This window comes from Pteropus medius, unplaced genomic scaffold (genome assembly GCF_902729225.1).
Source record: "Pteropus medius unplaced genomic scaffold, Ma_sr-lr_union100, whole genome shotgun sequence".
In the NCBI taxonomy this organism is placed as follows: domain Eukaryota; kingdom Metazoa; phylum Chordata; class Mammalia; order Chiroptera; family Pteropodidae; genus Pteropus; species Pteropus medius.
Window position 1 is genome coordinate 1,080,460 of NW_024340696.1, and position 23,610 is coordinate 1,104,069.

Sequence of the window (23,610 nt, forward strand, 5' to 3'; positions counted from 1 at the left end):
CCTTCTGGCCTGCAAAGTTTCTGTTGAGAAATCAGCTGACAGTCTTATGGGAGCTCCCTTGTAGATAACTAGGTGCTTTTCTCTTGCTGCTTTTAAGATTTTTTTTCTTTGTCTTTAAGCTTTGGCATTTTAATTATGATGGGTCTTGGTGTGGGCCTCTTTGGGTTCATCTTGTTTGGGACTCTCTGCGCTTCCTGGTCTTGTATGTCTATTTCCTTTTCCAGGTTAGGGAGGTTTTCTGTCATTATTTCTTTAAATAGGTTTTCAATCCCTTGCTCTCTTTATTCTTCTTCTGGTACCCCTATGAAGTGAATGTTGTTACGCTTGATGATTTCCCAAAGGCTCTTAAGCTATCCTTATTTTTTTTTAAGATTATTTTTTCTTGCTGTTCTGATGGGTGTTTTCTGCTACCTATCTACTAAATTGCTGAATTGACCCTCTGCTTCATCTAATCTGCTGTTGATTCCTTCTAATATATCGTCGTTTCAGCTATTCTTTATTTCTGACTGGTTCTTTTTTATATTTTGTATCTCCATTTTTATGTTTTTTATCATATTTTAAAAGTTCTAAGTTCATCTACTCTTCTCTCAAGTTCATTGAGCATCCTTATAACCAGTGTTTCGAATACTGCATCTGGTAGATTGCCTGTCTTCATTTTGTTTAGTTTTTTCTCTGGAGTTCTGTTCTTTTCTTTCATTTGGGACATGTTTTTCTGTCTCCTCGTTTTGGCTGCTTCCTGTGTGTGTTTCTCTGTATTAGGTAGAGCTGCTATGTCTCCTGTCTTGGTAGGGTGTCCTTATATAGTAGGTATCCTGGGGCCCAGTGTTGCAGTCTTCCTGGTCACCTGAGCTGGGTGCTCTTGGTGTGTTCCTCGTGTGGGTTGTGTGTGCCTTCCTGTTGTAGTTGAGCCTTGGTTGCTGTTGGCATGGTGGTGGGAGGGATTGACCCTCAGGGTGATTCGTTTGGAGGACTGGCCATGACCACAGAGGAGGAGCTATTGTGCAGGGGCTGACCCAGTGGAGCAGGATTAGCTCTAGTGGAGCTCTGGTGCCTGCCAAGTCTGCCCATTGGGTATGTCGTGTGTAGAGGTGGTTGGATGGTGCTCTGGTGTGATCTGAACCTGGACACTGGGTATGTTGGCTCTGGGCCTTCTTGGGAGGGGCTCTAGTGCAGGGCAAGTTCAGCTGCTGCTTATAGCCTGCCCAGGGCCACTTGGTATGAACTACAAAGTGATCTTCAAATAGTTGCTACTTGTCTAGGTCTGCAGGTATCTAGGAGAGGCTAAGCTGTGACCTGAGGCTGGCTGCTGCTAGTGCCAGGCTTGGGGCTGCTTAGCAAGAGGTACAAGACACACCGAGGCCAGATGCTGCTTTTGGCAGGTTTGTGAACCTGTGCGAGATTTTAGGAAAGTTCACAGCATGAGCCAAGATGGGATGCATGGAAAAGCCAGTGCAAGTGACTTGGATGGGCCTGCAAGTTGAGTGGGGTGGGGTCGCTGGGAATCATCAGCAAATGGTGTTAGCTAGATTGAAGGAGACTCAGCTATGGCTCCCGCCTGTATATGCAGGCCGGTAGAGGGGAGGGCTCAACAAAGGAACAATAGCTTCTGCTAGCGCTTCTGTCTATGAGAAAGCTGCCCCTCCAGCCCTTGCCCTGAAGCCAGACAATCTAGATCCTCTCTGTATGTCCCTGGTGCCTTTCATGCTGCTGACCCAGAGCTGGAGCTCAGAGCAAGTGAGTCCCTCAGTGAGTGAGTCTGTGCCTGAGCTTTTTAGGAGAATCAAGTGGGACTTCAGCCACTCTTTTTCTCACTCAGTGACTGTCTCTACTGTTTCACAGCCAGAAGTTATTGGACTTCTCTCCCTGTCCCTGGAACCCTGGGCTGGGCAGTGTGGTATGAGGCTGGGACCCCTCAATACTTGGGAGTACCTCCGCCAATATTGGAGATATTTCTCCCAATTTTTAACTGCCACAAGTAGGTGTGGGACCAGCCCATTTTGCCTTTCCACCCCTCCTACCAATCTCAACGTGGCTTCTTTTATAAAACTTTAGTTACAGGGCTTTTGTTTGGCTGGACTTCAGGCGGTCCTCAATGATGAATTTTATGTAATTTAGTTATAATTTTGAGGTGGTCGTGGAAAGAGGTGAACATGGTGTTTACCTACTCCGCCACCTTGACCAGAAGCCCTTGAGTGGTTTTGATGGGTTACCACTATGTGCAATAGCATAAATAAGGACTGATAGTTATTTTCTCAAAAACAAGGTTTTATGATAGAGTGAAATAGCATTTAGAGATATAATTTTTATTATACTTATGAATGGAAGCAAATTGCTCCAAAACACCCTCCACAGGGCCCTCCCTTCCATTCCTTTTCTTTCTTCTCCCTACTTTCCTCCAAGATGGTAGCACCTGATAGTCACTGTCAGTCATCTTGGGCTGGAAAGAAGAAAGGAGTGTGAAAAGCGTGTTCACTTTTTCTCCCTCATTATAAGAAATTATTTTCTGTGATAGTGGCAGGCATAACCCATAGCATCAGCGTTTATTTAGTTTGAAAGAAATTGCCTTTTTTTCTTGAGATGAAAAAAATGTCTCACCGAAGTAGAGCTGGAGGCTGGGAAAGAGATGGAAACCTGAGCTAAAAACTGCAAGAATAGAGTACCTCAAGCTCAGGGTTGAGTGGATTCTTCTAAAATGTAGTTTTATTCAGGTGTCTCATAGCTTAATTTAAAGCATTTGGAAGATGTGAAGACTGAAAGTAGAGAAGAAAAATGCCAGACTTTGAGGAGGGTGGATGTGACCAAGATAACTGCTAGAAGACTAGAGCATACTCTACTCAAATTAGAGCTTTTAAAATGTAGATGTATCACTCTTTGTGTCTATGAAGGAGCCATCCTTTATTACTTGGGGAAGGGGAGAGAGATGGTCACATCTGTGGTGTGACAGACAGTCATTTTTTAATTCAAAATAAATTCCATGGGTTAAATACTGGCTTCGGTTTATAAGAATGTTGATGGTGCCTGGGAAGTAAGGTGGGCAGTGAGTAGTTGTGAAGGTGAGGAGGAATTTCTGCTGTGAAATGCAAACTGTGTGGAATTCAAAGATCCTTATTCCAAGTCAAAAGCAATTTTTTTTAAAATTACGGTCATCATTGACATTAATCAAGCACAAATATTTTCCTATAGACCAAAAATTAATTAGCCCTGACAACTGAAGTCAAATCAGACCTTTGGGAATGACCTAATTGTTCTTTCTTGAGGGCTGAACGTTAGCTCACCCTTGGTCATGGCGTCAGTCCTGGCAAAGGCGGAGGCCTCCCAATCTCTGTTAGGTGGGTTCCTTCTTGCCACAGAAAATGCAAAGGATAGAGTGGTTCGGTGAGGTCACAGTCCTCCCTGGTCATCTGTAATGCCTGCCATCCTGAGAATTTTGTGAGTAAACATTACCCAGATTCCTGCTGAAATTCCCATTCACTATTTGTACATTTGACTGCCTGTTGCCTTGGTGGCTGGAAATTTCTCCCAGCTGCTGCTAGGTGGGTGGGTCTACTAACCTCATCCCCACCTCCATTTTTCTGGCAGCTGCTCAAGTTTTCTGGATTGCACTGGTGACAGTGATCATCATAAGAGCTCCAATTCCACCCTGGTTATTTTTGGCAGTTGTGAGCAATCCAAGGCCTTGACTTTGGCTCTGTGTGGTTCGGATGTTTGGTAACCTTTTCCCGTGCAAGTACAGACAGGGGAGAGTCTTGACCTGCATCCATCCATCCATCCGGAGTTTTCATGTCTTTCTGTTTTTCCTTGTTGAGAACCTTAGCAAATGTACAAGGAACCCTCTCTTCGACATAGCACTTTGTTTCTAATAAAAAAAACGGCTGCGAAGAAGGTTGAATACTTATTGAGTGTCTATTGTTTTTCTTTTTCTAGATTGAAAACATAGATGCCTGCTTGAATTTCCTGGCAGCTAAGGGAATAAACATCCAGGGGCTGTCTGCAGAAGGTGAGTCAGTGCTTGTCATGAAGCTGCCTTTTAGTCATTAGAAATGCCCACCTATTACTTACTGATGACGTGAATACAGTTAAGACAAGACGTGCTGGGGGTTTTTTTTTTTTTTCCCCTTCTGGTTTTGAGGCATTGAGGCAGCTCAGTGCTTGTCTAGACTTGAGGATGCCACCTTTTTGACAACCTAAAGAATCACTCCAAGAATGCATATTCAGCCATGCTGGCCATATCTGTAAGACACTGAGTGAATACTGAAGACGACAGCTTCTCTCTGAGAATGGCTTACTCAAACAATGCTGATTTTATTTACCTGACTAGCAATTCAGTTAATTATCAAGCCAGGCCTTATCTGTTGGAGAGAGAACACTTAACTGCAGAACATCTTAAAACTACAGTTCTCAGGGAGAAATGCCTACACTTTATCTCTTTTATTAGAAGTAGTACTTTTCCTAGCTTAAAAAAAAAATAAAAGCACTTGATTTATTAATGAGATGCTACATTTTGACATCCTGATTAGTTGTTAATTAACTCAAATTTGGTGGCTAATTAGCACATTCGTGTTTGCTGGTGGTTTGCTGTTCAATTGGGTATGGTCTGGAGATGACTGGTCCGAATTCTCAGCCTCCTCAGGCAACATCATGCTCTGGAAACATTCACTCTCTCTCCTATTTGTAAACACAAGCAGCTGCCAGCTCCAAAGCTGCCATAAGCCCCGGCATCCTCCCAAACTCATTAGGCTGCACCTGCCTCCACTTTTCCCAGAACAGGTAAAGCAGTTTGGGCTTCAGATGACACCACCTTTCCCTAGCGAGGTTTGTGCTTTGAAAAGATGCCTGTTAGCATCGACTTTGGTGGCTGGGGTGGGGAGGAGGGGAGCACTGAGGAAGGAAGCAGCCCAATGGAACAGGTAAGTTTGCAGATGTGATGGATTCCATCTGGGGCCCGTTCTTCGCCTCTGTTCTATGATGCAGTGAAAGCTTGCTTTTCCTGCCTGTATTTCTGACCTGCAGTCTCTTCCAGTGTTGGGGGGCAGGTGGTGACTCCTGGGGCCTCGTGGGTGTGTCGTGTCTCTGAGTGGGACTGTTGGAATTCCCCAAGTGGAAACTCATATGTGCTGGGCTTATTCCAGGTCAGGCATGGTCACACTGCTTCCAGAGGCCTCTGAAGCAGCTGCTGGGTGACAAGTCTTAATCCAAGCTCTGTGAGAAGGGTCCTTCGTGATTCCTTTGCCCTGAGGTGTGAACCCTTCTCCATGGGGGTGAGGTCAGAGTGGATTGACTTGTGGCGTGCACATTGCTGGGAAATGGGGTGCTTGGTGGTGGCGTTGCCATGGGTAGGTAGGGAAATGCAAATTTCCATTCCGAGGAACACATTATTTCCTTCTGGTGGAGAGCGCTTGTGATGGCCTGTAGGCGGCGGGCACATGCTCCTCCTAGTTTCTGGGAGTGATTGGACTCGGGCTTGTGCCCCTTGGCAGAGCATCAGCAGGGACAGAGGCTTGCTCAGCGGAAAGGGCTCTGTGGAATGTGGACTCTGTAGGCCAGCTTCTGTCTCATGTGGCTTGGGGGGAACTCCTGGCCACTCAGCCATCTATCTACTCTTTGCCCTGCTTTTTGCCTTGTTATTCTCCATCTCCCCTACCCCTCTACCTGCCTCAGGCATAGAGAATCTACTCAATAAATATTTGTTGAATGAATAAGTATCAGCTGTGCTTTTAAGGCTTTACGTATATCAGTTACAGTTCTCACAACTGAAGTTGGAATTTATAACAGGCTGAGTTTACAGAGGAGGAAACATTGGCTTAAAGAGGTTATGCGTGACATCTCCAAGGCCTGTAGCTAGTGAGTGGCAGAGTCAGGATTTGAACCCAGGTCTATGTGATTTTAGAGCTCTTGTTCATGCTGTCTTGGGACAGCAGATGAGTAAAAATCTAGGCATGCCATGTGCAGGTAGAAGAAGTCAGAAAAGATTGAGAACTCTGTTAGCTGGGCCACTGTGTCAGAAAGTGTTATGCAGCCCATGAAGGCATGTAATGCAGACACTTGGCCACCATTCCCCAGATCCTCGTTGATTCTAGGATGTGACCCTGTGAGCCCCTGAGCATAGAGGAGCATACTTGTAACAAGTGTGTTGAGGTATCAGAAACTGGGGTGTTACTGTGAAGTAGGTTTATAGTATTTCAGTAATTGCTCCCAACTGTGCTATGTTGACCCCCCTTCCTCCCCACCCCCCACTCTTTTCTGCTGGGTCAAAACTCACTTAATGATATCTTGGCCAGCACTTAAAACTCTTAAGTTGTAGTCATTATTAGAACAGTGGTGTCAGTACTTACGACTCAGTCCTGTTCATTTTTAAACTTCGATCTCAGACTCTACTCAAAGCTCTTTTCCCCCATACCCCCCAGGGCAAGTGACTTTCGAAGGTAATGGGTAGTTGAGGGCACGATAACGTGACTTCCTTTCCCTTTCCTTGTCCCTGTGCTCGAACCTCCAGGACTGGGGCAGCACAGAAGAAGCAGAATGTGGCTGATGGCGAAGTTGCTATCCTCCTCTTGGGTAATTGCCACTGTCCCCATGTGGGGGTCTCTGCATGCCCTATTGACCAGGGACTCACTCCCATGCTGCTCCCAGGGCCTTGGTAGTCTTCTGTGGGATTTGACCAGTTCTTCCAGCTCACTCCCAGCTAGTAGCATTCATGTCCCATCCCCCTGATTCAGGTCCTTCTTTGTCCCCACACTAAGGTGGTCCCAATAAGGCTGTAGACCTCAGTCTCATGATCCTTCCATTATCTACTATAGAACCAGCAGAAAAATGTGGGCTCCATCTTCTGCTTGCATAGGTAAAATAGGCTTCCCATCAGCTGGAAGTTCCCCACCATACAATCTCTCTTCAGCTATTCTCCCCTCATTCACATGGCCAGGAAGCAGATCCGCCAACTCTCTGCTAAGCAGGTGTCCAACTGCGGGGACTGGAATGCCAGCACCCCCACTTGGATGGAATCTCTTAGAGCCTCCCTGCCTTCAACTTCAGGGAGTACAGGGACCCTACCTTCTTTATCCTTGGTGAGGTAGGAAGTATATCCTGTCTCTGTGATCATCAAATATTATTACGCTCCCCCACCCTCAGTGACATTTTCTCATCTAGATCTTCTTACATTGATTTTTTTTGGTGGGGGAAATGAGGAATGATGATGACGATGTTTGTTAGTAAGACTGATTCTGAACTGGTACCATGTAATTGGATGGCGTCTGGCCCTGACCTTTGTTAACTACTTGAACTTGTAAAGCAAGGGTACTTAGAGCCTTTTATCCTCATAAAATAGAGCCTTATAGAATAAGCCTTATTCACAATTTCAGAGTTACAGCAATCTCACTTGACATACTGTTAAATTATAGGGATAGAACCCATTTATTGAGAGCTCACCACGTGTCAGTCACTAATCTAAGTGCTGTACACATTTTATATCTCATTTAATCCCCTCAGCAACCTTATGAGGTCAGTATTCACATTATCCCCATCATACAGATGAGGAAACTAAGGCCCAAGCAGTTGTTACGCATGGGAAAAGGGAGACCCATTAGGTCAACAGTGGCTACTCACATCATCTGATTCAAGGCCTGATGTTTTCTACTGCTCACTGCTACCTACACTTCTAACCACCTGCTAAGTACTAGAAAAGCATTATGGTGTTTAAAGAAATCATGTAGTTTTAATGCTTTTTGTTTTCCTTTTGAAGATGGTTGAGTGCCCTGAGGCTCCTCCTCTGATGGGAAAAAAAAACAAAACAGCAGTTGGAAAGCCCCATAGGTATATCTCCACCCTTTCCCAGTGACTAAAGCTGGTTTCAGGAGGGTGTATGCACCTGTCCTTGAAGCGTTTCAGCAACTCCGGTTCTGCCTGGACTTGCCTGTCAGAGAGCCATAGAGAGCCTTTGTTCCAGGGCACAGATAACACATGTCTACGGGCAGAGGTACAGACCCAGGTGAGCCCGGTGGAGGTGCTCCTGGTTTGGGGCACTTCCCTTGGACTGGGCCTCTTCGCCCCCTTGGTAGTCCCAAAAGTTGGACCCATCGTTTGCTCTTGGAGACTTGCCAGAGTCCTGTGAGCCTGGGCCTCACCCTGCTCTGAGTTATTTTCAAGATCCCTTCAACTCCTCCCTGACACACATGGCACCTGCCATGACCATCTGTAATCCTGTCCCTGTGAGGAAGAATGGCCTTTATCTCTGGGAGTTTTGAGAACACCTGTGGTTTGTGGTACCTGGCCCTGAGCCCATCTTCCTGTACAGGAGAATCGGAGGTCCAGGGATATGGCAGGCATATCCTATTAAGTTCATCGAATGTTTGCTGGGCACATCCTCTATGCCAGGCACACTGGGGTGTGCAGAGAGTCAAGTCAGTTATAGAAAACTAGCCTTAATTCCAACTAATAAGAGAGCTGTGTTAATGGTTATGTTCAGGATCCTGTGGTACCCAAAGAAAGGCAGTTCAGCCTTGCCTAGGGCAGTCAGGGGGTGCTAGACAGAGGCAGCGATGTTTCCCCTGGGTTTTATGGGATGTGTAGGCATTCGCCAGACAGACAAAAAAGGTGAAAGGAAATCTAGACAGAAGATGGGGCATAGGTAATATGGTAGGAGCAAAGGACTAGCTCTTTATCAACCTTGCAGATGGGAGAAAGAGGAAGATTGTTCAAGTGCCTCCGGGAAGGAGTGTATGCTTTTGAAGTAAAATCAGTTGCTGACTTGACGAGCTCAGACCTGGGTTTGCTGCTCTGATGTCCAGAGACCTAGATACCGGGCTTGCTTCTCTCATCCTGAGCCGGAAAGCAGGATGTCTTTCTGAATCTTTAGGGTAAAAGCAGCAGGTGGATCATTTCCATTTCTTCCTACTCACATCACCTAAGCTTGACAGTGCATGCGGGACCATTTCTGCCTCTCACCAGCCTCTGCTTTCACCTCCTCAGTCACTTCCCCTGTGGGTAGAGTCATTGTCAGGCTTGGTGAGCACTACACAGAAGGGCTGCAAGAGTGGGGCGGAAAGTTATTTGGTGAATTTAGGTTGTGTAGCTTGCCCATCTAGAGGAATAATGCCACAGGATCCATAGCCAGCTGGGCGAGCCTGACACTACCATGGCTTAAGGCGACTGAATAGGAATCTTGCAACTCTTCGGTCTGACACAGCCCTCCTTTTGGCTCCGAATCTCTTCTTCCCTATAGAGCAGGTTCTTTGTATTAGATTATTCCAATACTTGTGTCTTTGTAAACCAGGCCCCAGGTTTCTCTTAAATAGTGTTAAAAAAAAATAACTCTCATCTTTATTCTACCCTTTGTGCCAAACATTCCCTACAGCATCTATGCAGATTAGTACCAGCCAATAGGAACAAAGAGATCAGTAAAAACCCAAAGAAGTTAAGAGTCAAGGCAATGCTGAATTCTAATGGAAATTGGAATGTGGCTGTGTAATTTGTTCTTCAGTTCATATGGGGGCAGCCACAAGAAGAGAATGGAGATCAGAGTTCCTATGTTGGTTTAGACACCGGTTAGCCAGTGTCTCCTCGGACAAGTCAATTCTCTCTAGGTCTACATTTTTTTCCTTCTCTAGACATCAAGAGGATGGTAATAGTTGATTAGATACAAAATGATACTCTTTTTTTCCAGCGCCTTGGGAAATGTCATGAAGGAAACATTTTTGTGGGCTGGCAAAATGACATTTTTTTTTAGACTGCCTGTGGAGACTGCTTAACAGGCCTCATTAAATGACATTTAGAAATATGAAAAGAATACAATTCTAGCTATTTTGGATATTGTCTGTTGTAGGCCACCCATAGCATAAACTGTGGCTTTCAACCCCAATCAGAGCATTCGCCACTCTTGAGTTTTGTGTTCCGGAAAGAAAATTAAACAGCCCAAATGTCCACCAACTGGTGAATGGATACACGAAATGTGGTATATCCATAAAATGAGACAATACTCAGCAATATAAAGAAACTAATGATAAATGCTGTAACCTGGATGAACCTTAAAAGCATACGCTAGGTGAAAGATGCCAGATGCAAAAGACTGTACTGCATGATTCCATTTATATAAAATGTCCAGAATAGGCAAATCTGTAGAAACAGAAAGCAGATTAGAGGTTGCCTGGGAACAGTTTGGGAGTTGACTGTGGATGAGCATGAGGGCTCTTCCTGACTCTGCTAAAATCATTGTACACTTAAGTTTATGAATGGGAATTAAACCTCAGTAAAACTGTTAAAAAAAAAAAACAACAGGAAATCACCTTTGAATTTTCTCTAATATGAAAATCTTCATGATCGATTTCTCACACCTGTGACCTGCCTAGGGGCGATGTGAAGGAAAGATGGACAGCTTCTCAGGCTTCCTTGAGGCGAAGAGCCCCATGGTGAGTTCTGTGCAGGCTGCAGTGACTATATTTTCTGAACCAAGAAAAGTTGTCATGAGTCAGGCAGTGTCCTAGGTGCTTTGCCCTCATTTTCTCAATTAATCTTCATTTAATTCTCATAACAACTCTGTGGGAAAGATACACAGCCAGCTGCTCATTTTAAAGATGAAAACCGAGGCTCAGAAAAGGTGAATCTTGTGAATACTCAAAAAGGTCTTTCTGGTTCCAAAAATCACTGATCTTTATAATAAAAAACGTCGCCTCCTAAGAAAAAGTGTGTTTATGGCGGCACTGTGCTCTTTGACCAAAAAAAAAAAAAGTTTTAGGGAATAATACAAGAAACCGTTATGAAGAATAACTTAACAACCACAGAAGGTAGAGAATGTGGCAAGGCTGGCTCCTTGTCTACTCTGGGTCGAGCTGGTAGGTTATGAGAGTGCTGATGTGGACATCTTCTGAGCCCCTGGATATGCTGATTTGTTAGTTCCTCCCTTCTTTGTTTTTCTTGCATGGTTTTAAAAAATGTATTGTGGAATGTTCGACACATTCCATAACGAAAGAATACTTATAGAAGAAGAATGAAGAATACTTGTATGACCACCAGCTAGCTGAATAAAACATTATCTATTGTGCTTTTAAATTTGCCACACATGATGAGTATACAAGCAAGCCAAGTTATACAGTGTTAGGAGACCAGGCTTTGAGCCATAGAAACCTAGATTCAAATCCCAGCTCCAGCATTTATTACCTTGGGAGGTCATAAAACCTTTCTGAGCCTCTGCTTCCCTATAAATAGGAGAGGGTTAATAATACTTCCGAGGTTGTAGGGATCAAATGAGATCGTGTATGTAAAGAGCTTAATCTGATACATACTAATTAGTAGTAGCCCTAATTATTATAAATAAGTTATATATTGCCTGACAATTATAAAAGGCACTAAAAAAATCTTGCATAGATTTCATCTAGCTCCATGGCTAGCTCTACTCTCTCCCTCCGGTAAATTCAGTGTTGGGAAATTGTCCGTTTTCCCAAGTTCCTTGATAGATCCTAACCTGCATGCCAGCTCTTGATCGTCTCATCTTGATTCTGTCCCTAACTCCTGTCGTTATCCCGCTGGATGACCACAGGTATGTCACTTCACCCTCCATTTTTTCCATGAGTAAAATGAGCCTACTGAATCATCCTGACCAAGCCTCATATTCTGTGACCCTGAAGCACTTGTAAGAACATTTAGAAGCAGAAGCAGAACCAGCCAGAGGTAGGTATGTGCTTCTCCTTTAGTTTCCTGAGGATGGAGAAGGAAGCAGAGCTGAAAGGTTAAAGCTGAATGAGCTGAATGATCCAAAGAAACAGAGGTGGGGGTGTTGGCTTGGCCACCTCCCTGGAACTTTCTCTGCTCCCTGCATTGCACGCAGTGGTTTATAAGCATCCTGATTTGTCCAGATCAGTCCTGGCTTGCACTTGTCATCCTGGTGTAATTAATAGCCCCCTCTGTTTACTCTCAAAAATACTATGGTTTCAAAATAAATTATAAGGTCACCATAGTAGAGACCCTCATTTTTAGAACACGAAACTGAAACTGTATGGGATCTCATACAGGATTCTGGGGCTACAGTCATCACATAGTAACTAAGACCAGTGAAAGACTTCACTATTTACAGTGTGCTCTCATTTGATCTGCAAAACAACTTGTGTGTGATGAGGCAAGCTGTGTCGATATTGCCACTGAGCCCCTGAGAGAGTAACTGACTTGCCCAGGGTTGCACAGCTAGTAAATGGTGGAGTACAGACTGGAACTTATGGCTCGGGTTTTCCAAAAGCTCTACTACTGTCAGTTTTGTCTCACAATCAGAAATTGCTAGCTCCCAAAGTAGAGAGTGAAGGCTGGAGTCCAGGAGTTTATTGTCAGTTTCTGCAGAGCTTGGAGACGGGGGATGCTCCAACAGGAAGTGATTTGCCTGGCCTGACCAGCAGCTCACACCCAGGGCACTGGCAGCCTTGCAGGGTGCCTTTGTCTGCAAGGACCTAGCTCATATCTTCTGCCCCTCAGCTGGTGCTTGGAGGAAACTCTTGTTCTTGTTTCTTTATCAGTAGCTTCTTCCCAGGCCTGGGGCTAACCTGTGGGTGTGCATTACTCACACAGGTGAGGCTTCCCTTCCTTCCCTTCCTCCCATCCCTCAGCTTAGGATCTAAGCAAAGCAGAGGACGCCCTAAAGTTTCCTCCTTCTGTGCCCCTCATGCTGGAAAGCCCTGTTACTTCACCCTCAGGGTCAGTTTAAACCTTGGCCATAGGCATCTGGTGTTTAAAAGAATTGCCACAAGAAGGGATTGCCCAAGGAGAAAAACCCTTGCTTCCATAGCCTCCGTAATATAAATACTTTATTCCTTCTCTGCAGCTCTTTATGCATGCCTTGAGGCAAATGCATTTTAACATCTGAAAAATTCCATTTGGGATAAAAATTTTCTTATCCCCACTCTACTTTTTTTTAATATAGGAGAATTTTTGTGTGAGTTCTTTATGGAACCAAGTCCTATAGGCTATCCCTACACCCATCCCAAATTAAAGTTATTTATTCTTCGGACAAGAGAGACTCAGAGACTTGTATTTGAGAGGAAGATTGTGGAGTGGGACAGTAGCCACTTGGCACACTCCAAGTGGCTCGAAGCATAGAACACAGACTTGGCAGAGCCCCGTGAAGACCAGTGAGTGTCCCCTGGCACTGGAGAGCTCCTGTGTCCCCGGATCATTTGTTGTGCCCCTAGAACAAGCACGGTCTTGCTCTGACTTACTTTTTTGGTTGTGTCTTTACTGAGAATTTCTTTCTGGCACTTGCCAGACATCCAGTTGCAACTTGCCTCATGTATCCACTCGAATCCCAGTGGGGAGAATAAGCTAATTTCTTTGCGGTTTAGGCCTGATCTTAATTGACTGTGATACCAGTTACATAAGTGTTCAGGAAATCTGTCATATCCCAGAGGAATTCAACTCTTGTGAGGGCTGAAGCAGCCCATGGCACTGGAGCAAGAAAGGACTCTGCTCTAACCAGACTCTTTATTGTCTTGCAGAAATCAGGAACGGAAACCTCAAGGCTATTCTAGGCCTCTTCTTCAGCCTCTCCCGGTACAAGCAGCAGCAACAGCAGCCCCAGAAGCAGCCCCTCTCCTCGCCGCTGCCGCCTGCTGTGTCCCAGGCGGCTGGGGCCCCCTTCCAGTGCCAGGCTGGCACTCCTCAGCAACAGGTGCCAGCCACTCCCCAAGCCCCGTGCCAGCCTCACCAGCCAGCGCCACATCAGCAGTCAAAAGCACAAGCTGAAATGCAGTCCAGGTGGGGGCTCCTTGCCAAATGACAATTCTGTGTTTTTCAGGGATCCTCCTCCACACTGACCAAGTTCTATCCTATACTGAACGTGTTTTTCATTCGAGCTTCTTCTGTGTTGAGAACTACTGGTAGTTAGTGAGGAATTAGCATGACCTTGAACTGGAGGCCTCCTCCTGTGCCTGGCAGTGATGTGTACTTTTATGTCAGAATCGCCAGGAGCCGAAGCTAATTAGCTGTTCTTGCCTTAACTCTGGCCTATTACACATAGGCTCATAGGCGGTAAAAAGCCCCTAAAATAGACTTCAGACTTCTTTTGCATGTTTGCCTACAAGCTGGGTGTTTAGTGTTATGTGTGGGGGTAATTTTACTTATTGGAGGCAAAAGTTCTCCTCTAGCAGATACCTCTCCTTTGCCAAAAGAGAAATGTCAAGAGCAAAGATGTAAGATGGCAAATGGTCCTTAGTCACTTTCCGTGACATGGCCAGCATCCCCTGATGGGAGCAGTGACCATTAAAATGTGACTAGACTTTGTTGACCTTAGAGTGATGGTGGCCATGTCAGCTGTGGTCCTCTGTTTTTGCAGGATTAGGGCCTGGATTTTATTGGTATTCCCAGAGGGCCTGATGCGTGCCAGTGGGACTCATCATAGAATGATAAGCCAAAAGAGAGCCAGGGTAGTTACCATCTACTTTGTTATAATGGGAATAGTCACACTTCTAAACTGCTCTGTAAAAGATCACCTTATAAAACATTTAATGGAGAAAAAAGAGAGGATTAGGAACCTAGAGTGTTTTTGACTCATAGTAAACTTCCGGAGAAAAGTCCCCAGTAATTATTGTTTTTTTAAGCTGTAAACTGATAGCTATCAAACCTCAATGTCACTGATCAGATCAGTTGCTTGATTTCATTTAATATGTACTAAAGAGTAATGGCCTTTTCTTTCAAGTCCCCCAAAGCACCAGCATCAATAATCATAGGGCTTCTCACGTACCTTCACACCATTAGTAGCCCATTGTAGCTGGTCAAAGCACAAAGCAGTTCAAACAAAGCAGATGCCTTATAGATGTTACAGTTTTTCTTTCCCATGAGAAGTGCTATTTTCCAATTGTGATGCTGTTAAAAGCGGCAGTAATGGATGTGATGTAAATCACATTCTCTAATGAATTATCTAATTGTATCCAATTCACATTATGGAAATTTGTGGGCTAGCAGACAATGGGGAATAGACCACCAGGCAGCCAGCCTCTGCACCCTGACCCTGACGAACCACCAGAGTAGGAGCTATTCTCTGATCAGAGGTCCCTGACCGACCTGGATGATTGAGTGATCAAGGACATCATTTCACGCATTGATTCTGCAGAGTGCTTATTCTCCAGATGATAACTTGCCGGGGAGGGGTCCTAAGCTGGGTGTGGAGAGGAGTTGGGGAATTGGGGGAATCTGGGTTAAGTTGTTATTGCTGTTACCGAAGTTCTTCTCAGATACTTGAATCTGCCAATACACATTCATTTATTTAGTTAGTGTTCGAATGCCTTCTGTGGGCCAGACACTGTTCTAGGCACTTGGGGTTCAAGAGTGAATGAGGTGGCCAAGGCGCCTGCAGTCTACGTTCTACTGGAGGAAGCAGGCAAATAAACAAGGGAGAGAAATATCAGATAGTGGCGTTAAAATAAGATGATGGAATTCAGAAGGGTTGGGTCAATAATTCAGGTCGGGCTGATAAGAAAGTCTCTCTGAGGACATGACACCCAAGTGGAAATATGAAATGACAAAGAGTGACCTGTGCGAAGCTCGGGTGTGTAATAGACCAGACAGAGAGAGCAGCTGGTACGAAGGTCCTAAGATAGAAGCTTGGCAGGTTCTAAGAGCAGAAAGGAGGCTCAGTGCATGAGGAGAGGCGGGAAGTGGAAAGGCGACCTATAAACAGAGGGCTGCCACCGTGTATGTGGAGGACAGTGTGACTGGTGGCTCCTGGAGCTGAGCAATGCTGTAGCCCAGAGGCCAGGTCACAGAGTGCTGGCTAAACTGGGTATAGAGTTCGTATTTCATTCTAGAAGTGACAGAAAGCTGGATGGTGAACATGCAATGCAATATACATATGATGCATTATCAGATTGTATACTTGAAACCTATTTGATTTTATTAACCAGTGTCACCCCAATAATTTTAATAAAAATAAAATCTATTTTGTTTCACTACAAAAAATAAATAAATAAAGTGACAGGAAGCCATTGGAGAGTCTTGAGCAGGGGAGAGACTTGATTTGATTTAGTTTTTTAAAAAAGTCACCATTGTGTCTTTCTGGAGAGTAAGGCTGTGGAGGAGCAAGAATAAGGGGAAGGACTCCAATTAAGAAACTTCTGTGGTCTTCTAGGATTGAGGTGGTGGAGCAGATATGGAGATAGACCAACTCGGGGTATTTTGGAGGATGAGCCAACAGGACTACAGGTAGACTGACTGCCTAGGGTGAAAGAGAGAGGAATCACAGAGAAAGCCTAGATTTCTGGCTTGAGCAGTTCAGCAAATATGGTTTTTATCGATGTGAGGAAGCCGGGGAGAGGAACACATGTGCACTGTGACTCTTCAGAAGAGGGAAATAGAAAGCATTCCTCAAATTTGGCCACAGAACTCTTCTTATTTTATAGAGCATCTCAATGCATAGGGTTCCAAGGAACCTGTGTTGAGAAACAGTGGGCTTGTGTCACTGAGCCATGCCAGCCTGAGACATTCATTTTCATGATAGACATTTGTTATCATAAAAGAACCAGATGTTCCGGTCAGGACACTCATCTCTCAGTAAGAAAAAAACATCCTGCTATTAATAAACACTTTAGAGAAGAGCCAGACTCACTTAAGCCAGGTTTTTATATTCACTTATTCCAGAGTGGTTCCTGCCCTCATGGCTCCTCACCCTGAAATGTGACACAGACTGGTCTTTGTAGGTGCTGTGTGTCCTCACTAGTCCTTTATCTTGCCCAGATTGGATTACTTCTGCAGACAACTGGTTTCATCCATTATATGTTGATACTTTCTCATTTTACTTCCAGAAGATAACCTTTTTAAGTTCTAGAGATATGGTAGCCCATGCTAGCATTCTGGCTATAAATTTAAGGCTAGCGAAGTTGCCTTACTGGCTCATTTCCATTGTATTACTTTCTCCAGATTCTGACTTTGATAACCGAAGTCCCAATGGTAGTGATTTTGACTCTTGATCATCAATGTCAAATGTTGATATGAGCCCCAAATACCAGGTTTGTTTTTGGTCCTCTGTTAGAACTCTGCCCGATATGAACATGCCTAAATACTATACCTCTTGGGATAGCAAATGCTAAAATTTGGCAACTTCCCCATGGCGTTTATGAATAAAGGACTTGTGAAAGCTGGCCAAGGACATTTGAGACATTGGCATGAAGGAAGCAGAGCAACGCTTCCATGGGGGCCAAATGGAGAGTCACTTTTACGTCTTTGCTTCAGCCCTTCTCATTAATATACATGATGGCTGAGAACTTGATCCACATTTCAGCTCATGAAGTTCCTCACCAGTCTGGAGTCTAGAAGAGAAGTGTAATCCCCAAGACTTGCTTCTCTCTCCCCCTGTGTCTACCTTACGTATTATCAATATTCAGCTGTTGAGGAAAAATTTTTTTTTTAATTTCCATTTTTTTCTGTCTTTTTCTTCACTTCCGAAGTCGAGTGACACCAGCATTATATTTCTCATCTCAAATCCTTTTACAAACATGGTATAGGATGTATGGATTCAAGAAGATAAATATTTCCATTTTTCATAAGGCAGTAAATAAATTTAACTTTCGTACCTTTGTACAGTAAATAAATTTAACTTTTGTACCTTTGTTTTGGCTAACTCTATATGAGATATTTCAGACATTCATCTGAAAAACAGCCTGATAGAACAAGCATGTGAATAGACGCACCTAAATACTTTTGAAAGGTATGAAGTTGACTTGTCAGAGACCCCTTGCTTTCGATATAATTACGGGAAGAAGACTTTATAGTGACTGGTAGCAGAAAATATATGTGGTGTTTAAAAGGAAAAAGAAAAGAAAACCAAAAAAAGCTTTTTGGTAATCTTGATAGCACGTTCTTCACATTGGAAATTTATCAAATCAGAAAAGTTAGATCTAGAAAGAAAACTGTGCGTTGTGGGAAAAGCGGGCAGAGGGAAAACCAGGAGCCATTCCCATTGTAATGAGACTCCTGCTGTTTATTTGTATTTGTGTGTCTAACGCATCTTCTCTCCCCTCACTCATCTCTTCCACTTTTTTCTTTCCTATCATGCAGTGCATCATCCAAGGACTCATCTCAAAGCAAAATCATCCGCTTCACTCTGGGTCAGAAAAAGATCTCTAGGTTAGACTTTGTGTCCTGAAAAGCATGGTTTCAACCCAACCCGTTCTTCCCTCGGTTCTGGCTATGTTTCCCTCTGGCCCCTCTCCCCATTTCATGTTTGCAGTTCAAGAAAACCAAACATGCTTTGGCCAATGACCCAACAGTGGAGAGTTTTGAGAGTGGCCGTGGAGTTATTGAAGTGTGTGTATGTGTGTTGAGGGGAGGGAGGGAGGAAGGGAAAGTAAATGAGGTTGAGGAGGTGGGGTTTATGTAATGTTTCTGCATTCGATTGATTTTGGCTTTGATTGCTTGGTCATCAAAATCCATTCTGATTTAGGGAGAGGTGAGTGTCTAGGTGGTTTTCGTAGTGGTTTTATGATGAGTTTGGCTCCCCGCTCTGTCCTGACCCTGATCCCTCCTCACCAGCATCTCACTTATGTTTGTTGTGCTTTTTGTTGCTAAAATTACTAATGTGGGATTGGTTTTCTCCTGAGTTATGAAGACCTGAAGCATGAATCCAGTTGGTCAGAGGAGACAAAGCAATAAGGCAGCAAGACCACTTCAGTTTCCTGAAATAAAAATTAGGCTTGCTCGCTAAGTGGTTCTCTTGACTCAAGAGTTAGGCGCCCACTGTACCCTATGAGGACCCATTCCAGGGTAAGGGAAATGCCAGTTACGCCATGATCTCAGTTATTTTAAAAGTATCAACAACTTCTATTTCTTGAATTCTTGTTATGCACCAATTTGAATTCAATATCTTATTTACTTTGCACATCTGTCTTGTGGGTGTTCATGTTATTATCCCAATTTTACAAGTGAGGAAACTAAAATTCAGGAGTTTGGTAAGTTACACAAGATCACAGAGCAAGTGGAAAAACCAGGATTTGAGCCTAGGCGATCTAACCCCAGTACCCTCACTTTATCCACTGTGCACACTTCTGCCCTCCCCCTTGTTGAATTCCAGTATTTATGTGGTTGTTGAGGCTGCTTTTTAAAATCTTATGTTTCAACAATTACTCCCAGCCTTTTGCCTCACATTGCACCTGTAGCATCCTAACGGAAATAGAATTTCCTCCTCATTATGACTAGTGTTTATTTTTCATTGACTTCTCACTTAACGCTAAAAGGATACCCACACTTTGTTTCTATCTGTATTCATGTAACAAATACGCACTGAATGTCCGTTTGCCGCCCCTGCCCTGGTAGGCTCTAGTTGCCTTTTCTAAAGAGAGTTTACTTTTCTAAAAAACTTACACAAGGAGAACCCCAACTCAGGCTCTGCCTGGCATAGGGTGGGGCATGGGAGAAGAAGCCACCATCAGTTGCTTTTCTGTAGAACATGTCAGCATGTTACCAGACTTGGATCTGGGGGTCAGGAGGGAACCTACATCCATCACTGCTTCTCATAGCCATGTGTCTTAGTCAGTTTGGGTTGCTATAACAAAGGCTGGATGACTTAACAGAAATTTAGTTCTGGAGGCTGGGAAGTCAGATCAGGATGCCAGCACAGTCTGGTCCAGATGAGGTCCCTCTTTCAGGTGTTCAGATGGCAGCCTTCTTGCTGTGTCCCCACATGGTGGAGAACGGAGAAAGAAGAAGCGAGCTCTCTCCCATCACCTTTCATAAGGCATTGGTGCCATCACGAGGCCTTCACCTTCATGACCTAATTACCTCCCAAAGGCCCAATCTTCAGGCACCATCACACTGAGGCTAGGGTTACAACATCTGAATGGGGACTGAGAGGACAGGCACAAATGTGCAGTTTATAGCACCATACTAGTGACTGCTTTCCCTAACAAAGAATATGAGACCCAAGTCAGAACGGATACCCACTGCCCTGGCCAACTGGGTCCCCATGTTTTTGAGTGCCATACAAATGTGCATGCATAGGAAAGGAGAGGGGTGGGTGAGCTTGGAGGAAGCATGAACTCTAGTGTTTATTCACATGATGTGCTTAGTTCTGGGAGATAAAATAGGAGCTAGCTGGGAAAACATCTAATTGAGAGCACAAGCCACTCCTGTGCATGATTTGTTATCAGTCCCAGGTGATGGAAGAAGTAGTGGTTGGGAAGCGGTGGGAACAGAGGAAGGAATGAAGGATGAGGGCTTGTCTGCTCCTGCCCTAAGGGTCTGTGGGCACAGCACTTTCAAGTTAACTGAAAGCAGGGTCCGGCTTTCCTTCAGGGTCATATCCCTCACCTAGAGTTCCTTTTGGACGCATTTAGTCTCTGATGAAGCCAATAAAAGGATGCTTTTTATTTTATTATTTGCCTAATACTCCTTGCCTTCACTTGCCCCACCCCCCGTCCCTTCTCCCAGCCCAGAGCACGATCCTGATGGGCATTTTAGCCTGTCAGAGACCACAAGTATAGCAGAAAGTTTGGTTGCCAAAAGAAAATAGCTCTACCCCTCTGGCTGAGTAGGACACCTGTCCTAAAGCTCTGGAAACAGGTCTGTTCTTCAAGTACAAACACTGATTGAACGAATGTCTAACAGACGCAAACACCTTGATGGGCACCAGGGATGCCGAGCAAGGTAGAAAGCCTCACCGTGAATCTGGATGCAGAGAAGTGACTTATGGAGGGAATTGGTACAGGAATGAAGGATTTCAATGAATTTCTGCCTTGGACCACTATTTTTTTCCTTTGGCATCCCTGGTGAACCCCAGGTATTTAAGCTCAATCTACTTGCAGGAAGCAGAGAAACAAAGTGGCTAAGAGTACAGCTTTGCAGTTAATTCTAGTGAAAGCCTGTCTTCACCACTTACTGTTACCTGGGCAAATTATTTAATCTCTATAAGCTTGTGTTTCTTTATTGGTAAAATGAGATAGTCCTGTCTTACAGTGCTATCTGGATTAAATAAAGTCATGTCCAGTTCTTTAATACCCGGCATGTAGCAAGTACACCATAACTAACGGATGTGGCACATTGGTGTTTTGGGTTGATCTGGGCCAGGTTGAAGCCACCAGGCACTTCTAGCAAGTCCTACAGAGTTGATCTTTACACAGACCATCTTGTGGAGAGGAATCAGAGGGGCTAGTAGTTCGGTCCTCTTGACCCAGCTGCTGAAAAGCAGATGCCGTGGAGATGAGAGATGTAGCATTTATCATCTTGTCTAGCAAAAAGCATCTCTGATTATGACCCCCACCCTCCACAGCCCTAAGCATGTGCACACAAGCTGCTGTCCTTCTAAGGAGGGCCGTCTTCTGCTCCCGGCCTTTGAAGTGGTTTTGGAGGGAAGAATGGCTTTCTTCCCACCAGCACGTGTACAGAGCGTAGAGACAAGATGCACTGTGCAGGTTACATGCCAGGACTGATAGCTTTACCGCCCTGCCTGCTGGGCTCTGCACATGTTGGAGAAATTGACCATGGTTCCGATAGCAGCAGGGTTCTTCCTCTACCTCTTTGTTCCACCCCGTACCTTAAACTTAATTTTTTATAAAAGCAACATGTATATGTTTCAAAGAACCTATCTGTGTTCTCTGTCATTTTGTAACTGTATCTGAACATGGAATGATCATGAGAAGTAGAGGTCCTATTCTGGAATCTTCTGGTGTTATAAATGGTGCGGAGGTGTAAATGACTCAGGCTTGACTTCGCGTGCTCCCCTCTTACTGCTTTTCTTCCATGAGGCAGGCACCCTGGGCAGCATCCGCTTTGGTACCTGCAGCTGTTCCCCATGAACAAGACCCAGCTCTTCAGCAAAGAGGGATTCTAGCATACAGACAGCAGCTGCTTCCAGGCTGGAGCTTGATGGAATTCTCCTGATGCACAAGGATGTTAATAATAATGAACTTCAAAATGTTAGCCAGAGGCCTAGGGTCTGTGTCACTGTAAACTAGAGGATACTCTGCTTTTCTACTCTAGCTCTGCTCTCAGCCTCCCTAATTAATGCCTTAGTCCTAGAGGGCAGGACAAAGTCCAAGATTCGTACTGACATACGGGGTCCTCCCTCCTCTGGCCCTGCGTGTTTCTTCAGCCTCATTTCCACTCCTTCTTTCTCCCACATCCCAGCACACAACCACCTTTTCTTTCTCTGTACTCTTATGCAGGCTTCCCTCTGCCTCTCACGACGACTCCCTGCCTGCTGCCCTCCCATCACATTCCCATTCCACATGCCACATCTTGCTCTGGAGTCATGTTTTGTTTTGTTTTGTTTTGTTTTTACTCCTACAAGCACTTGGTCTTCCTAGGTGGTCTCCCATCCAAGTACTAACCAGGCCCAACCTTGCTTAGCTTCCGTGGAGTTGTTTTTATTTGGAACCTTCCCTGACCATCTCACCTATCTCCAAGGTTATCATTTTCCTTCTTGGAATTACTTCTGACCTTTGCATATTCTTTTATCAGTGTGTGTATAATTTAGATATCAGCGGGGGCGAATCTGCCCATTAAGATCTGGAGAAGATTGAACTGGAACCCTGCCTTATTCTGTTCGGGCTGCCATAACAAATGACCGCAGACTGGCTTATAAACAACAGCAGTGTATTTCTCACAGTTCCGGAGGCTGGAATTGGCAGGAGCAGGACGCCAGCATGGTGAGGTCTGGCGAAGGCCTTTCCCAGGTTGCGGACTGCTGACTTCCTACTGTGTCCTCGTGTGGCGGAAGGGGCAAACTAACTCTTTGGATCCTCTTTCGTAAGAGCACTAATATCATTCATGAGGATTCCACCTAATGACATAATCACCTCCCAAAGGCCCCGTCTCCTGATACCATCACATTGGTCATTAGGTTTCCACATATACATTTTGGGAGAACACAGATATTCAGACCACAGCAAGCACTTTCAATTTGGAGACAGTTCAGTGACCTCCATGTGATAGCTCAGGTTATCTTAGGTTCTCACGGTCACCTTTGGCTTTGAAATCCTATATTCGAAGTCCTGTACTTGTAAATCAGTGTGAATTAATTTAGCTTGTGAATTGACTCACCATCTCTCCAAAATGTTTTGGTTCCCTCATAGGCGGATCTAAGCCTTTTTCCTTACTTCCTACTACCACACTTCATTCATGGCCTTTCTATGTGAGGCGGGCTTGCTGAAAATTTCAGAGGGATGGAGGAGGATTACTTGGGAGCAAGCAACTATCCAAACCCATTCACAAAAGAACCCAAGTATTAAAGTACATTGATGACATAGATTCCCTCTGAAACTTGGAAGAAATTACTTGATCTTCATCCAGTTTTCCCATTTGGTCAAGTTCAGGAAGCTGTTCTGACTAGGATGTAGTGGGGATGGGGATAGAGGATAACATGGGTCAGCTTGAGCTTTGGTGGCTTTTGATGGCTCAGTATGTGTCAGCCATCCTTTATTTGCCATGCCGGCTGCCCTCAAGGCCTTCAGGAACTCCCTCTTCATGTCCCAGGAAACTCGGCACAGTTCTACAGCCATGCGAAGGATACACCACTCCCATCAAAGGAGCACCTCTAGGTCCTGACTCAACGAAGAGAATCTGACTGTGACCACCTGTGGAAAACCCAGATCTGTCTTAGACCAAGACTAAAAATGTTTCACTCTGGGGCGTGGGGCCCACAGATGGCTCAGAGGTACC

The 23,610-nt window shown here is 44.7% G+C and overlaps 1 protein-coding gene across 1 annotated transcript in view; it reads left to right on the forward strand.

Annotated features, from left to right (window-relative positions):
* Positions 1 to 23,610, forward strand: part of NAV2 (neuron navigator 2) — a 367,075-nt gene that overhangs the window by 145,822 nt on the left and 197,643 nt on the right. Inside the window, 2 exon segments of the mRNA XM_039865579.1 lie at positions 3,925 to 3,997; positions 13,464 to 13,722. Of these exon segments, the coding sequence (XP_039721513.1) occupies positions 3,925 to 3,997; positions 13,464 to 13,722 (332 nt within the window).